This window comes from Ovis canadensis, chromosome 15 (assembly GCF_042477335.2).
Source record: "Ovis canadensis isolate MfBH-ARS-UI-01 breed Bighorn chromosome 15, ARS-UI_OviCan_v2, whole genome shotgun sequence".
NCBI classification, from domain to species: Eukaryota; Metazoa; Chordata; class Mammalia; order Artiodactyla; family Bovidae; genus Ovis; species Ovis canadensis.
In genome coordinates this window covers 41,678,228-41,693,876 of record NC_091259.1, presented here as the reverse complement: position 1 = coordinate 41,693,876, position 15,649 = coordinate 41,678,228, and the positions used below count along the sequence as shown (strand labels likewise).

At 49.9% G+C, this 15,649-nt stretch overlaps 1 protein-coding gene across 1 annotated transcript in view; it reads left to right on the top strand.

Annotated features, from left to right (window-relative positions):
• Positions 1-940: 940 nt before the first annotated feature.
• Positions 941-15,649, top strand: part of CLMP (CXADR like membrane protein) — a 106,761-nt gene continuing 92,052 nt past the window's right edge. The window contains exon 1 of the mRNA XM_069554216.1: positions 941-1,800. Coding sequence (XP_069410317.1) covers positions 1,773-1,800 — 28 coding nt within the window. The 5' untranslated portion in view covers positions 941-1,772. The remainder of the gene's footprint in view (positions 1,801-15,649) is intronic.

Genomic DNA, 15,649 nt, shown 5'->3' with positions numbered 1-15,649 from the left:
GGGGAAGGGATGGGTGAGGAAAGAGGGGGTGGGGAATGCTAGAATTTTACTGGCGCAACTCTCACAGCTGATCCCAAAGCCCCAAAAGCAGCCCTCGCTTTCCCCTTCCCTTCTGAACGGCCTGGTGGGAGCGCCATAACCTCTCCAGGCCTGTGCTCTCATCTATGAAATGGGGTTGGCTCGTGGCAATCGGAAAAGACAAGCTAATTAGGGAGGACTGTACATCTCCTGGCTTCTAAAGGCGCAGGGAGAGAGAACTGGTTGAAAGTGTGATGGAGCAGCCTGCCAGGCCCAGGGATGAACCTCTGCTGCGCACAGGGCAGACGCCGCCGCCCGCCGGAGGCTGGCCCCAGCTCCACTCTGCGGGCACTGGGGTGAGGTCGTGCCTCCTACGGCTGAAGGAGCTGCCGCCTCCCCAGGGACATCCAGAGGCCGGGGACCAGAGAGTGCAGGTCCAGGCTTTCTCAGAGCCCCAGTGCTGTTGAGCCCTGAGTGTGGCAGTCACTGCGGTCTCCTCCCACCGCCGGGGGTCCTGGTGGGCAGAGCCCCAGGCACCTGGGAGCGCGCGGCGGCGCCCCCAGGGCTTCCTTGACGGGGTCCCTCGCACAGAGGAGGTAATCCGTGTCCTCTGCCTTCTTTTCTGAAACAGGATGATACCCGTTTTGCCCAGGGCCACGTGCAGGGTGGTCTGCACCAGGGCGTCCCAACGGACCCCTTTGCACCGAGTTCTGAACCCCCGTCCGCTTAGCTCGGCCCGATCCTAGGGTGGGCTGCTGGGATCATCGCCGAGAGGGAAAGCGAGGACCGAAGGCCGAAGGGAAGACGGGGAAGTCAGGCGCGCGGGACCAGACCCGCACTTGACAGCCCCGACCGTCAGGCTGAGCCGTCCGGAACGGTGGAGTTTCACCCCGACTCAACGTGGCAGGGAGGGCTGAGGAGCGGAGAAAGAGTGAGGAAGGAAGGGAGAGGAGCGAGGAGGTGGGAGAGGCAAGGAGAATGCAAAAGCGAGAGAAATGGAGAGAGATGGAAGCCGAGACAGCGCAGACTTGTGCGGAAGCCAGTGTGTGTGTGAGCGAGAAAAGGATGCGCGAGCGAAGTGGAGAGATGAGGACGAAATGAGGACGGAGACCGAGGAGACTGACAAGGCCTCATCCTCGCTCGTGGCCCAAGTGTCCCCGGTTCTCTCCTACAGGGTCGATCCCACACCGGCCCCCGCGCGGCCGCACGCCCTCATCCTCCCCGCGGCCGCCAACACAGCGCCCCGCCCCGGGCCGACCTCCGCCGACCCCGGCGGCTGCCCGGCCGGCGCCCCGCGCGCCCGGAGCGCTGGGGGGGAGGGAGCAGCGAGCGAGCGAGCGAGCGAGGGAGGGGCTGCCGGTGGGAGGCAACCATGTGGTTCCAGCTCACTCTTTTTTTTTCCCCTCTCTCTTTCTTCACTCCTTTTTCTTTCCAAACAGGGAAAAGTGTTCCACGAAGCGGTAGCGTTTTTCCATCTCGTCTTTTCCTCGCTGACCCGGGTCCCCGCTCCCGTCCGGGTGCAAGCTGGTGGGGCGAGCACTGGGAGCCCCTCTGCGCGGGGCGCGGGGACCCCGGAGCCGGGCGCGGGGCGTGGGGCCGTTCCCGCGCCGGCACATGGCTGCAGCCGCCCCGCGCGCACCCCGAGTCGCCGCGCCCAGCTCGCCAGAGGTCCGTCGGCTGCTCTGTGCTGCGCCCCGCCGCCACCGGAGCCAGGCAGCTGCTGAGCGGGGAGGAGCCCGCGCCCGGGCATCGGGATGACCCTCCTTGTCCTGCTGGGGCTAGGTGAGTGCCTGGGGAGTTCGGGAGGGCGAGTGGCCCCGGGGAACACACTGTCCCGCACCCAGGCGGCAACGCGGGCTCCGAAAGTTCGTCCCCGCGGCCCCAGAGTGAGCCTGCCTCCCTGTGCCTGCCTCCCGGGCCACTCCGAGCACATCTGGCAGCGGAGGGCCGCCCGGTCGGCCATCGAACATCTGGGCCTGGAGCGTGCTTTGGGGTGGAGGGTTTCCCGGTGGAGCTGGGCCGCCAACCGCTCGGTGTGGAGGGTCCTTTGGCGGGCGGTATTTAGTTTCAAGGGTATCTAGGGAAAGTGGAGAATTAGGGGAAGGAAGGTTTATTCAGGAATGTTTTGTGCCAGGTTCCTGAGGGTGGGGGGAGCTTTTTCGTTTCAAGCAGGCGCCTGGAGGGCGCAGATTAGAAACAGATGTGTTGGAGGGTAAACGAAAAGGGCGTAGGGGAGGAGGTGGGGAGAGGATAGCCGGAGAGGGGAAAGGGCCGAGCACCAGGAGGATCAGGAAGGTGCGGAGAGCCTGGGAAGAAGAGAGGGGTAGGGAAAGGGCTGGGAGCAGGAGAAAAAAGGAGAATAGTGGGGCAGAACAAGACAGGGAGGCCGAGCAAGAAGAATGGAGCACAGGAGGGTAGAGAGGGAAGCAGAGAAGTGCTGCCTGCGTGCCCCTTCCAGGTGTTACCCAGGCAGGACCCTTGAGGCCTGGGAGGCCCTAAGGCACAGACTCACCCCGGGCAGGAAGCAGGAGGGTCTGCAGGACAGTGCCCATCAAGGATGTATGGGCAAGAGTTGACAGTGTGCCCATCAAGGATGTATGGGTAAGAGCTGACAATGGGATGCACTGGGTCAGGGAAAGTGGTTGGGGAGCTGAAGAAAAGTCACCACAGGCACCAGGAAGAGGGGGCTACAGCTGACCCAGGAGCAAAAGTGAGCCAGAGATCAAAGAGCCAGCAGGTGTGGAGCATGGGTGCTGCCCTGGACACTAGGCCAGGGGAGAACGCCCCCGGGTTTTGAACTGACCACCTGGTTGACCTCGGAGCGCGTACCCACTACCCAGGCCTTAGATTCCCTTAGCTCCAAAACAAGCAAACCAGACAGTTCCTAAGTCCCTTCTGTCTCTGACAGCCTTAAACACCAGGAGTTTGCTTGGGGCCTAATGGATAGAAAACCTCCCCAAACCAAACTGAAGAGGCACTAACCTCTGAAATAGATGTCTAAGGCTCTCTCTTTTTGAAACCTTACAAACTGGCTAGGCCAGCCTCAGGCCAACAATAACCTATCACCCAGGTTAAGAGAATAAAAGAGGTGGATCAACCTGAACTATTGCTCAAGTAGGGCATGTAAGGAGCCATGATTTTTCTCATTTCTTAAAGACCAGCCAAGTATTGCAATATCACTCCTGGGCACAGCTGGCATATCTGGATGGCACCTTCGTCACCTTTAATGGCCTCTACCCCTAAGCCACCAATCACCAGCAGTCACTAGGCCCAAACGTCAGAGCAGTCTTATTCAAAACAGCTGAAATTCACTGAGTACTCATTATGCTGAACATGTTACATGGTCCATCTTGTTAACTTATTTATTCTTCACACCAACCTTATTGGCCACCCACTATTATGATCCCCATTTTAAAGATGAAAACAAGATGTAAAGAGGTCAAATATAATAACACTCAAAGCTGTAAGCTCCTGATTAGCAGAGATGGGATTTGAATGTAGGTTGTTTGCTCACTAACCTGCCATGAATACAGCCTTCCAGCTCCATAGAAGGACTCTTAAAGATGTTTTATTCAGTGAGATCCTGTTCAGCCCTTTTCATGGAGCAGGATATGTCAGGGTGATCCTGCCCATGGGAGGAGCCTGGGGAAGGGAAATAAAACAAGGGTATTTGAGCCCCTGCTCTACTCCAGCCTGCTTTGGGCACAGTTTCTGATGGTAAGTGACTTTGGCCCACATGGTCAGTTGAAATCAGCTGGCTTTGATGATGGTCTGCCTCTTGGTATCATGAGGAGAAGACAAAGTCATGGATCAAAAGATAATGTTGATTCCCTGGCCCTTTTTTATTGAGTGCCTACTGTGTGTAATGATTCCTCTGGTGAGAATATCATCTGTTGGGTTGATGCTCTTTCTCATAGAAGTTGTCTCTCTTCATGATGTCTTTTCTTGGGAGGATGGGGGTTCTGTCTTTATATACCAAAGGCCATGTAGAAGAGAGCAAGTGGGCTGCTGACTTAGAATTGTGCATAACCGGATGCTCATCTACTGGTCACCTGAGAGGATGATCACCTACTATTGAGCTTTTGCCATATCTACGCCTTTGTCAGAAGTGCACAGACTCATGACATCCCAGATCTCAAAACGTTTATTCAAGTATGAAGTCACAGAGGGACAGCCTAGAGGGGTGGTATCGTGGGGGGTGGTGGTGGGAGGGAGGCTCAAGAGGGAGGGGACATATATATACTTATGGCTGATTTATGTCGGCAGAAATCAACACAACATTGTAAAGCTGAGGTTTTGAGCCCTGGGATGTCTGGGTGGGCGCTCGAGCAAAGACAGAAGGAAAGCCCTCAGAGTTGACTGAATCCTAAAATCATCTCTGGTCCCTGAAAGGAGCAGTTCCCGGGTGGCTTCTGGCCACTGCTAGTGTGACTTCTGGCCTCTTTTCCGGAGAAAGTTCAGTATTGAAGGGGAGTCCCAAGGGCTAAGCATTCATAATCTGAATAAGCATGGACCTAATGACTCCTTCCTTTCTAGATCACCAGTGAGTGAAATAAAATGTCCCACCTCTCTGATGTGAATGAGCAAGAAGTGCTCTGATCTCCATGGAGGAGAAAGAGGGGGGACTTTGTGGGCTCTCCCAGCCCCTCCTCTGCCCACCACCCTTCCCTCTCCCCTGTTGTCTCATTATCCCATCTGAACTTCTTCCTAGACTTCTGTAATAGCAGCCACATGGCCTCCTGCTTGAGCTCTCTCTCCTTCATCCTACACACTGCTACCCCAGTAATCTCATGAAACAGCTGTTATAAGGCAAAGAATTTGGATTAGGAACCTGGCAAGCTTTCTGGGTTCTTGTTCTGACTCCCTTGACTGTAGAATGAGGGTGGGGGGATTTTAAATTCAAAATTTCTCTGATTCCTTGATCTCATACTGCTCTTCCATAAACCTGGAGTAGTCTCCAGGTTGCCTATAATGTCAAGTACAAATGTTAAAGATAATACACAGTATCATTCACAACTCACTCCCCCTCCACCACACACACACACCTAACTCTTCAATAAACCTGGAATACTTCCTATATTCACATTATGCCGCATGCTTCTTTCTGGTTCTCTGCTTTTGTTTATAATTCCTCCACCAAAAATGCCCTCTTATTCTTCACCCCTACAGATTGTTGACTTCAGATCAAAATCCTGTTCACCGTTTAAGTCTCACCTCAAATGCCACTTCCTCCATATACCCATCCATGATTTTGCCAACAGAATATACTTTCTTTCCTTCCTTGAATCTCAACAGCCTTTCTGTTGTGCTGCTTTGTATTATAGTGACCTGAATGCTTCGAGTGTAAGCTCCATGCCTCATTCATCTGGGTATCACTTTCGTACCTTGCATAAACTGAAAGAGTGGGAACTACCTGTTAGAATGGTTGGATTTTTGAAACATTTGAAACACTTAAGATCAAAAGAAGTGAAAGCTTTGGAATATGATTACTCTTTGACTGTGGAACAACACAAGTGTGAGGAGCCTAGTTTTAACTGTTTGCTTTTGTGCTTCCTTGTCCATTAATGCAAACACGACCTGTACTGTTTTGTTTTAATTATGTACAAAAATTATACATAAAACATTACATGGACAGGAACCAGACGATACATCTGTTATACAAATTGGTTGTAGCGATAGTACCAGATTTTTTTTAATAGACTTAAAAATTTTTTTTCTCCTACTACTCATTAACTAATTAATTTTTGGCTGCACTGGGTCTTTGTTGCTGTGAGTAGCCTTCCTCAGTTGTGGTGCTTGGACTTCTCTTTTCAGTGGCTTCTCTTCTTGTGGAACACGGGCTGTAGAGCGCTCGGGCTCAGTAGCTGTGGCTCATGGGCTTAATTGCCCCGCAGCATGTAGAATCATTAGAGCAGGGATCATACCCGTGTCCCCTGGATGGGCAGGTGGATTCTTAACCACTGGACCACCACAGAAATCCTGTTAGCACCAGATTAACAATAGACTTTACTGAAACTTTTGCCAGGATGGGGAAGGAGCTTTGCTTCTGAGAAAATGAGTTTGGGGAATGCTTGAACAGCCTGCTGGCCCATGGCTTGATGATCGGTCTCAGTAGGCTTCCATGTCTTTCCCTCATCTTCCCACATTAATGGTGATGGCCATAATAAAGATATGTTCCCTGTAGGCTCATATCTTGTCTCATTCAATTTTTGTCTTGTGCTCAACTGGGCAAAGTATGCATGAGTATATTTCATAAATATAACTAATGATGAATTAGATAGACATTTTTAAAAGGTAGAGTCAAAGATTATCAGACATGGGGAAAAGATAAGACACTATCTAAATCAGTACAGTGGTTCTTAAAATTTTGAATTCCAGGCCCCTCTGAGAATCCAATGAAAACCCTGAATCCACTTCTTAGAAAAAGACATTCACACATCAAATTTTCCTGCAACTTCTAGGGTTTCAGTGACCTCCTAATATCATTCCTTGGAACCCAACTAAATCCTTGATCTAAACCCACCCCTTCTTTTGTGATAAAGAAAGAATCAAAGTTCAGAGAGATATGGCTAAACTTAAACAAGTAGCTTAATGGAAGGGCCAAGACAAGACCCCCTAACTCCATAATCTATCCTAGCACACATTCTCGAGGTAGAAAATCTCTCTCTCCACTTTAGCTCATTAGTTGAGATCCAAGATCACAGTTGCTCCTCAGATGCTCCATTTAAATGAGCTAAGTGCTGAATAATTGCCATTTGGTTTTTATGTTGAGAAATTGCCTGAAAAATGGGGCAGATGTCATAGCATTTCAATTTAACCATCTTAACTGGAAATCTTGGAAACTTCTGCAGTGCCTCATATAATGTCTGGTGTATTTGGGGGAAGAGGGATTATACCTGAAGGCCTAAAGATGTAGGTGTGCCTTCAAGGAACCGAGCAGGAAATCAACAGCTCTAGCTGCAGCCTCATGGTTTCGCTGGTTTATTCTGGGCAAGTCATTACCACTCTGAGCCTCAGTTTGTTTCTCTGTGAAATGAGGTTACTAGACTCAGGTTATCTCTAAGTTTCCTTATACCACTAACATTCTCTGGTTTGTTTTATAATTCTGAGAATTTGTCAGCTGGTCCAGACATGGCTGTGGTCAGAACACATGGGTGTTAGCTACCATGATTGTTTGATTTCTTTTTTTTTCAGGCATTGCCCACTCATGGGAATCGGTAGCATATGATTATGAATCCAGAAGGGCTGGCTGCCTGATGTGAACAGAGCAGTTGTAACTCCACCCTGGGTCTGCCCTGGGGCGCTGTTAGCCAGGCAGCATCATTCAAGGTCAGGGTAGATGGCCACAGACCTCAGCCCTGGAAGTCTAGTACCTGAAATACTGATCGAAGGGCCTCATCCTGAGCAGAGTTACCTATAAAACAACCCAAAGTGTGGACACCCAGGGTAGACTTCTGAGTAGCAGGTCTGTTTATGGAACTGTTTACAGGGATTAAGCATTTCCTTCAGTTTTTAAAATTGAGGCATAATTTACATATGATAAAGTATGCCCACTAAGTATGTAGCTTAATGGTTTCCCTGCGTGGATTTGAACTTGTGGTTGGGTTTTGAAATATGAATTGTATATTTTTAGCTCCTTCATAGTACCTGAGAGAGGACTATGTGGGTGGGATTGTTATGACAGCAGAATTTATTGCTAACATTTGTACAAAGTTCCACAGTTTACATTCCTTATCTCATTCTCAAATCACTTGTTGAGGGTAAATGTCATCATTATGCCACTTCACAAATAAATAAACTAAGGTCTAGAGAAATAAAGTGAGTTTCTCAAGATTACCATCTTAGTAAACAGTTGAGCCAAGACACCAAGGAAGCATTTTAGATCCCAACAACAATTTGCTTTCCAATTTTCAGGAGGCACATAGTTATTCTGAAGTCAAGGCTTCTGTGTTACCAAGAAGAGAGGGTCAGGTTGAAGTAAGGCTTCACTGAAAGAATTCTAAACCATAAATCCCACAGTGGAAAGTTCAGTTAGAACATTATCACCCCCTGCCCTGTACTCCCTTCAGATGGTTAAGAAATGTTTGGGTTAATGTTTGTTTATGATCCAGAATTACTGCATATGACATACAAAGATTACGTTTGCCGATGAATGCAGTTACATACGCTAATGAATCAGAAGACTCTCCTAGTCTTCAAGGTCATTGTTGTGGAGACCTTACTGTGCCTTTGAGAAGGATGCATGAGCTCAAGCTCCTTTTTGGTGCTTTGACTGGGTGCTGATGGTGTGCGTTTGGCTATGACTTGCCCTATATATTGCCTTTTCTAGTTAAATTCCTCTTTTGAGCAGTTTTGACGTCTTTGTTTCCCTTCCCCAAAGAAGAATGCAGACTGTACCAAAAAGAAAAGAAAAAAAAAAATTCTGGTTATCTGAGCTTCTTAACTGTCTAGATTCTGGGAAAATAAAAGTTTGTTTCCTTTGGCACTGAATAGACCAGAATGGGGAAGAAGGCTGAAATCAAACAGTCTTGATTTTGCTAGTGACAGTGGTGTGGAGCCCCAGCCAGAGTCTGCTGGTGATAAGACTGAGGTCTGCTTTGTCTTTGCGGAAGGCAGGGGAGAAGCCACTGCCTTTGTGACCACACTGAGATGGGAACATGGGCAGCCGTCGTCAGACTCCGGTGTGGAATATGGGAGCTTTTTCTGAAGCCAGGCAGCAAGGGGATCTGAAGAGTTCAGGCCATTACAACAGGAGAGATGAAAGGGGTGCAGGCGGAAGAAGAAGGCATAGAAAAAGCAAGAGCAGAGGATGCCAAAGCTAAAAGCTAGCCTTTCTGGCTTTATAGAGCAGCTTCTCTGAGCTCTTTCTATTGCACAGAGGAAAGGTGGCCACAACTTTGGGGAGCTTTCAGGAGCTCTTATGTGTATCCCATAACATTTTTTACTTCATTCACACACCCACATTCACAAAACAATTAGAGAAGGCAGGGCAGGGTTCTCCTTCTACAGTTCAGGCTCTGTGCTAGACTCCCAGGCGCCAGTGATACAAAATGCAGCATCTAAGAAGTCAGCCCAGTGGGGCAACACAGTCATAAACAAGACTGTCATTGAGGAAAGTACCAGGGTTTCTAGGTGTCCCAGGGAGGAAGCAACTCCATCCTGTGCTGTCTTATGAGATGGGCTGTATATTTCTACTTGGATCTTCAGGCTGGTGGCTGGTGTTCATCGGTCGCCAGCAGCACTTGCACATTAGTGGGGCTGGTGCTAAATAAACAGCTGGTGAGTTGATGGATCACCCCCATCGCCATCAGAAGGGATGGATTCAGCGGTGTGTGTCCTTGGCATTCAGCCCGGTGCTTCCTGGAGGGATTGGATCTCCCAAAGTCCTCACCTATTGAAAGTTATGGGTCATTCTCCATCACAGCCTGCCGGTTCCATAGCTGCCTCTGGTTCCCTGTCCCTCATGGGAAGTTGAAAAGAAAAAGAGAGAGAAATACATCAGTGAATTTGGATCTCTTAGTTAAGAATGATAGTCTGTTCGCCTGAGGTTTTAATAGCATTTGTCCGCATGGAAAGCGAATAGGATCAAGTCAAGAAGGAATTTTTTGTTCCAGAAGAAATCCATTTGTATTGAACAGTCTAAGCCCCTGACATATCCTTACTTTTCTTGTTGGGGTGTTGGGGGTGAGGGGGTGTCAAGTCCTGGAGAGGGAGATTGCTTTGTGAATTCATTGTTTAAATTTAGGCTTGCGTTTGTGGGGGTCATTCCAACTCGGAGCAATACGCCTTCCAACCCAGCTTCTGTCACTTCTCATTACTTCCAGTGACAGCTCCAATTATTTCCAATCACTCTGCAAGGGAAGAGTTGGGGCAGGCACAGGGATGGCCATGTGGACCAGCAGGGTAGCCGCCTCTGAGCACCCGGCCCCGGGGTCCTGGCTGGGCCTCGCTATGACCATGTGACCTTGGGCATTACCCCTTCCTGACCTTGGTTTTCTCACCAGTGATCACATCTAATAATGCCTAGGTTTGTTGTGAGAATTAAATGAGTCAGTGTATACAAAGAATTTATCACCCTGCTCAGTACATAATAAGCTAATAAATGACTGTCCCTGCTGGGAGAGGCTCAGCCCAGGGGGATTGGAGGGTTTGCTTGAAATCAGCCAACACCAGGCCAGTAGGCCGGCCTCCAGGGCTCTGACCACTGCTGCCCCTCCATCAGGCAGATGAGTCCTCAGCTGTCCTCTGGGGAATGTCACCCTGCCCCATGACCCCAGGAGGTGCATAGACTCTGTCTGCCCTGCAGTTTCTGTAACTGCTCTGGGAGAGTAATTTTTTATGTTACTTAGTCCTGGGTAAGAAACGCCCACTCTGCTTACTGTCCACTGAAGCCAGATCACAGGGGGCTGGCCCTGCCCTGCCCGACACAAGCTCCCCGAGGCCCATGCCCACTTGAACTGTCCAGCCTGGGCAAACACAAGCTGGTTCATTTCTGCTTTCACTCTCAGGCAGTGTTTTATTGAGCACCTGCTATGTAGTAGGCATCATGCTAGGGACTTTCATACAATAAATTTATGGTAACCTCATCGCAACACGTGAGGCCGGTATTATCATCATCCCTGTTTGGGTCAGAAGAGAGTGACTTAGGCTGCAAAGCTGTGCAGACTGGATCTGAGTTTGCCTCCTGCTTCGGCACTGACCTGGTGGGGAAGATGGGAGGGGAAGGACAGATGGATGACACACCTGTGGGGACACGCAGATGGGAGCCCACTCAGAGACCGAGTGGCCACCACCTGGTCCTTGAGAATCTGGCCTAAGAAGCAGCTGCAGGGCCCCGCATCCTCCACTTTCGTCCTGACCAAAATTAGATCCAGTGAGCTCAACACCCACACTCCACATGTTGAATTGTATTTCCTGTTTAAATTTGGGAGGAAAGGAAAACCTCAAGGTGGGAAGGAAAATGTCTTGTTTTTTTCCACTGACCTGAACAGCAAAGAGAGCAAAGAGTGTGATTCCCTCCCCTTCAAGAGGGCTAAACTGGGTGTCCCAGATTTCCACAGACCTAGAATTCCCACTCAGAATGGATTCCTGGACCAGGTGGGTAGAGAGGCTGGGTGTCCAGCAGAGGCTTGATCTCCATCTGCTTTCCTTGGCTGGAGGTCCGTCCCCCAGCCCTTCAGCCAATGGCAAAGTATGGGCTCCCGCCTCTTGGCCTGTCACCCTCAAAGGAGGAGAGCTAGAAACGGGACCCCCTCTTCACAGCCTCCGTCTCTGCTCCACCACCTCTTTCTCCCTGTTCCTGGAGTCCTGCAGCTTCCCAAGCCCCGAGGGATCCAGATGACCGTCCCTCACACGCCTGCCACCTGAGCCCGACCTTCCCCTCACTGCCCTTCCTGCTCTGGACCCAGTATGGGTGCTGTCGGGACTGGCAGGTAATGAGAGGGAGACAGAGATGGAGAGAGATAAAGAAGAGAGGGAGACAGAAAAACAGAGAAAGGCCAGAAAGACAAAGAAAGAAACGAGAGACAGAAAAAAAAGAGACAGAAGGACAAAGACACAGAGACAGAGACACACACAGAGACAGAGACACACACAGAGACTTACACACACACACACACACACACACACACGAAGAGCAGCCGTGTCCTCTGTAAAGCTCATCTTTCCTGTGTCACCTGTCATATGGAGTCAAAGGTCCTCTTCCTTTTCCTCCTTTCTCCTCTGTCCTGGTGGATTCACCCTGCATATCACTTAACTCCACTGGGATATCTGAGGTAGGGCGAGCAGAGGAAACACAAGTCAGTGATTATAGAATGTGTTGGTGGGATTTAAAAAAACATCATTTCCAGGCTTAGGGCTTATGTGTATGTTAGCCCATATAATCTTCCTGACAGCTTTGTGAGACAGGTATTGTCAGTCTCCATTTAATCAAAAAGGATCAGAGAGGTTAAGATATTTTCATGATGTTACATAGCTAATTACTAGCAGAATCAAAAGGAGAAGGCAGGTCCTCCAACTCCCAAACGATTGCTCATCTCCCTCCTCCATGGGACCATGAGAACCCCTATCCATGGAGGCAACACCCCCCAGCACTGAGCAGGGCCCCTCACACGTTCCCACCTCTGGTGTCTCATTGCCAGCTCGTGGAGCAGGAAGTGAATGAGCTTCCTTTGAAAGATTGTTGCCCGTTGTGACTGCTCTCTACCCTGGGAAGACTTGAGGTTTGTCTAATAGGTACAGTGACCAACTGTCCTGATTTGCCCAGGACTAGAGGGTGGTTCTTAGAATTTGGAATACAGGATTTTCAGTGCTAAAATCAGGACAATCCTAAAAACAAAACAAAACAAAACAAAACATTTGGTTGGTTACCCAAGCTGTAGACTATGTCACCATTTCAGGGGTGATCCTCAGACAAGCAGCAGGGGTCGCACAGGGGGCTTGCTAGCAGTGTAGCATCTCAGGTCCCGCCTGCAGCCACTGAACCAGAATCTTCAAGGTTCCCATAGAACATCAGAAACATCTGAGACGCTCCAGAGTGGGACATCAGGCACCTTTGGCACGAACTGGGGAATGGAAGATACACATCTTAGTTCCCTGGTCTGACACCATCACCTGCTGTAACCTCAGCTGATGCCCATTGACACATAAGATGTAGGTTTAAAGGCTGAGGGGAAAAGCATTCAAGGTCCCAAATTTGACCCCATGGGAGTGAGAGGCTGGAGGGTGTCTTGGTGCTGTGTGGGTGGGCGTGAGTCTTGGTTAAGGTTTTCCATCTGTCCTTGGAATGATGATTATATAAAGGTTCTGAAGTTTCCCGGATTTCCTTCCCTTTTATTGGAGTGAGGCGGGAGCAGGCTGACAGCAAATTACCCACGGTGTGCGCGGGGCCATGCCCCGGGCCCTGGAGACTCGGAAAGTGAGAAGACAGAGCGTCTAATAGACCCATTATTGTCAAGGAGTAGACTTCCATGATTAGTAGTTGAAGGAACAATGCAAAACTATGCAAGCAGTGCCCCTCAACTACAGGATTTCCTGTCTGATGCCTGCCTGCTTCTTGCTGCAGGAACCTGACCCAGCTTTGCAAGCAAGCTGGTGGTGGTTACCCAGCCCTTCATGGCAAGCGCTTCACTGGGATGTAAAAAGGAGTCATCGTGAACCTGTGCTCAATGAGGAGGTGGTTGGCCAACTCCTCCATGCTTCACCAGCTCCTGGAGGCCTGGGCTTATCTCAGAGTGAACCTGGGTCAAAGCAGGTGTTCTGTCCTCGGAGTGATGGTGGCGTATCATCTTCTGTTAGTCTTTTTGCTTTTAGACCTGACTGTCGCTTGTGAAAATCACAGGCACAAGGCAAGGTAGGAAAAGACACTTGCGTGTCTAGGGTGGCGGGGCAGCCTCAAAGTAAAAGAAGCATAACCCACATTTGTCTACTTTCTCTCTGCTCCAAGTCACATGCCCAGCAGGGACTCTGAAATAAGAGCAGCCCAAAGGAGCGGGTGACAGGCAGGCCTGGAGATGGATGTGTTCATCCCCTCAGAGCTGCTTCAGACAAAGCTGATTTCTGTTGTGATTTTAAATTAAAAAAAAGTTTTTCTTGGCTATGCTGGGTCTTCATTGCTGCATGCAGGCTTTCTCTAGTTGTGGTGAGCAGGGGCCGACTCTAGTTGTGGTTCGAGGGCTTCTCATTGCAGTGGCTTCTTACTGCAGAGCATAGACTCTAGAGCATGGACTCAGAAGTTGTGACCCATGGGCTTAGTTGCTTCATGGCATCTGAAATCTTCCTGAACCAGGGATAGAATCCGCGTCCTGTGCACTGGCAGGCAGATTCTAAACCGCTGGACCACCAAGGGGGTCCCTCTACTGTGGTTTTAATCCCACCCTGACACTGAGAATTCAAACCATCACTTTTCTTGTAATAGGGAGAGATGTCTCTGACCTAGGGTGGTTTTGTAACTAGTTTTGTCTGTGTGTGTTGTTTTCCCTGGGATCTCCAAGAGCTTGACTGTGGGTGGATTTTATCAGAGGATTCACATTTCCATTATGAAGCAACTCCTGTGTCCTGGGTTACTTGCTCATCAAAGTTCCAGTCGGGGACCAGACTGACAGAGGGAAAAGGAAATGGTGAGAAAGGTCAGACAGGATGTGGTTAAAGGCCAAAATGCTTGGCAGAGACAGGAAGCGAAATGTGGGTTTTGGAAAAGGAGAGTCATGAAGGTGTAAGCTCTTTCTTCAGCTAACGGTGGAGCAAGAGCATGTGTCATGTGAGGTGAAGACGTTGCGTCAGAGGGTGAGTGAGAAGGCAGGAGGAGACGCACAGCTGGGGCGTGCAGGGGGCGGCAGGGACACATGGGGAAGTGTGTGAATACTCAGCCTCATTCTGGAAATAACACATACTCGGAGCTTTCAGGCCAGTTTGGGGACCTGCCCCAGGCAGTGTGGAGAAGCACCCTGGACATCTATCTCACTCTCTGGGTCTCAGTTGTTACTCTGCACAAGCTGAGGTTGGAGGGGAGAAGTTCCAGGTCCTTCCAGCTCTGCAGCAGGCGGGCTCTGCAGGGTTCCTTAGTGGGAGACTGCAGACCCCAGTGATCCCTTGCCGCCCTTCCCAGGCAGTGTGAGCTAATGCCTTACCTGTGCCAACACCCCCACCCGCCCAGGTCTCCCTGCTCCCCGAGGCCCCAGCTCTGCCCCCACTGCTTTCCCTGGCACAAGAATAGACCCACACAGTCTGCCCTGAAGATGCCGAAGCTGCTTCAGTCCCAGGACCTTTGCACATGTCTCTCCCTCACCTGGTGCACTCTTTCCCTGGTCTTTAAGGCTCCTCTCACCTTACAATTTTCACTAACAAACATTACCTCCATAAGACCCTTCTTGAGCTCCACCCAGCCTCGGTCTGGTCACATCACATTCAGTTCAGTTCAGTCACTCAGTCATGTCCCACTCTGTGACCCCATGAATCGCAGCATACCAGGTCCCCCTGTTCATCAACAACTCCCGGAGTTCACCCAAACTCGTGCATCGAGTCGGTGATGCCATCTAGCCATCGCATCCTCTGTAGTCCCCTTCTCCTCCTGTCCCCACTCCCTCCCAGCATCAGGGTCTTTTCCAATGAGTCAACACTTAGCATGAGATGGCCAAAGTACTGGAGTTTCAGCCTCAGCATCAGTCCTTCCAATGAACACCCAGGACTGATCTCCTTTAGGATGGACTGGTTGGATCTCCTTGCAGTCCAAGGGACTCTCAAGAGTCTTCTCCAACACCACAGTGCAAAAGCATCAATTCTTTGGCCTCAGCTTTCTTCACAGTCCAACTCTCACATCCATACACGACCACTGGAAAAACCATAGCCTTGACTAGACGGATCTTTGTTGGCAAAGTAATGTCTCTGCTTTTGAATATGCTATCTAGGTTGGTCATAACTTTTCTTCCAAGGAGTAAGCGTCTTTTAATTTCATGGCTGCAGTCACCATCTGCAGTGATTTTGGAGCCCCCCAAAATAAAGTCTGACACTGCTTCCCCATCTATTTCCCGTGAAGTTATGGGACCAGATGCTATGATCTTCATTTTCTGAATGTTGAGCTTTAAGCCAACTTTTTCACTCTCCTCTTTCACTTTCATCAAGAGGCTTTTTAGTT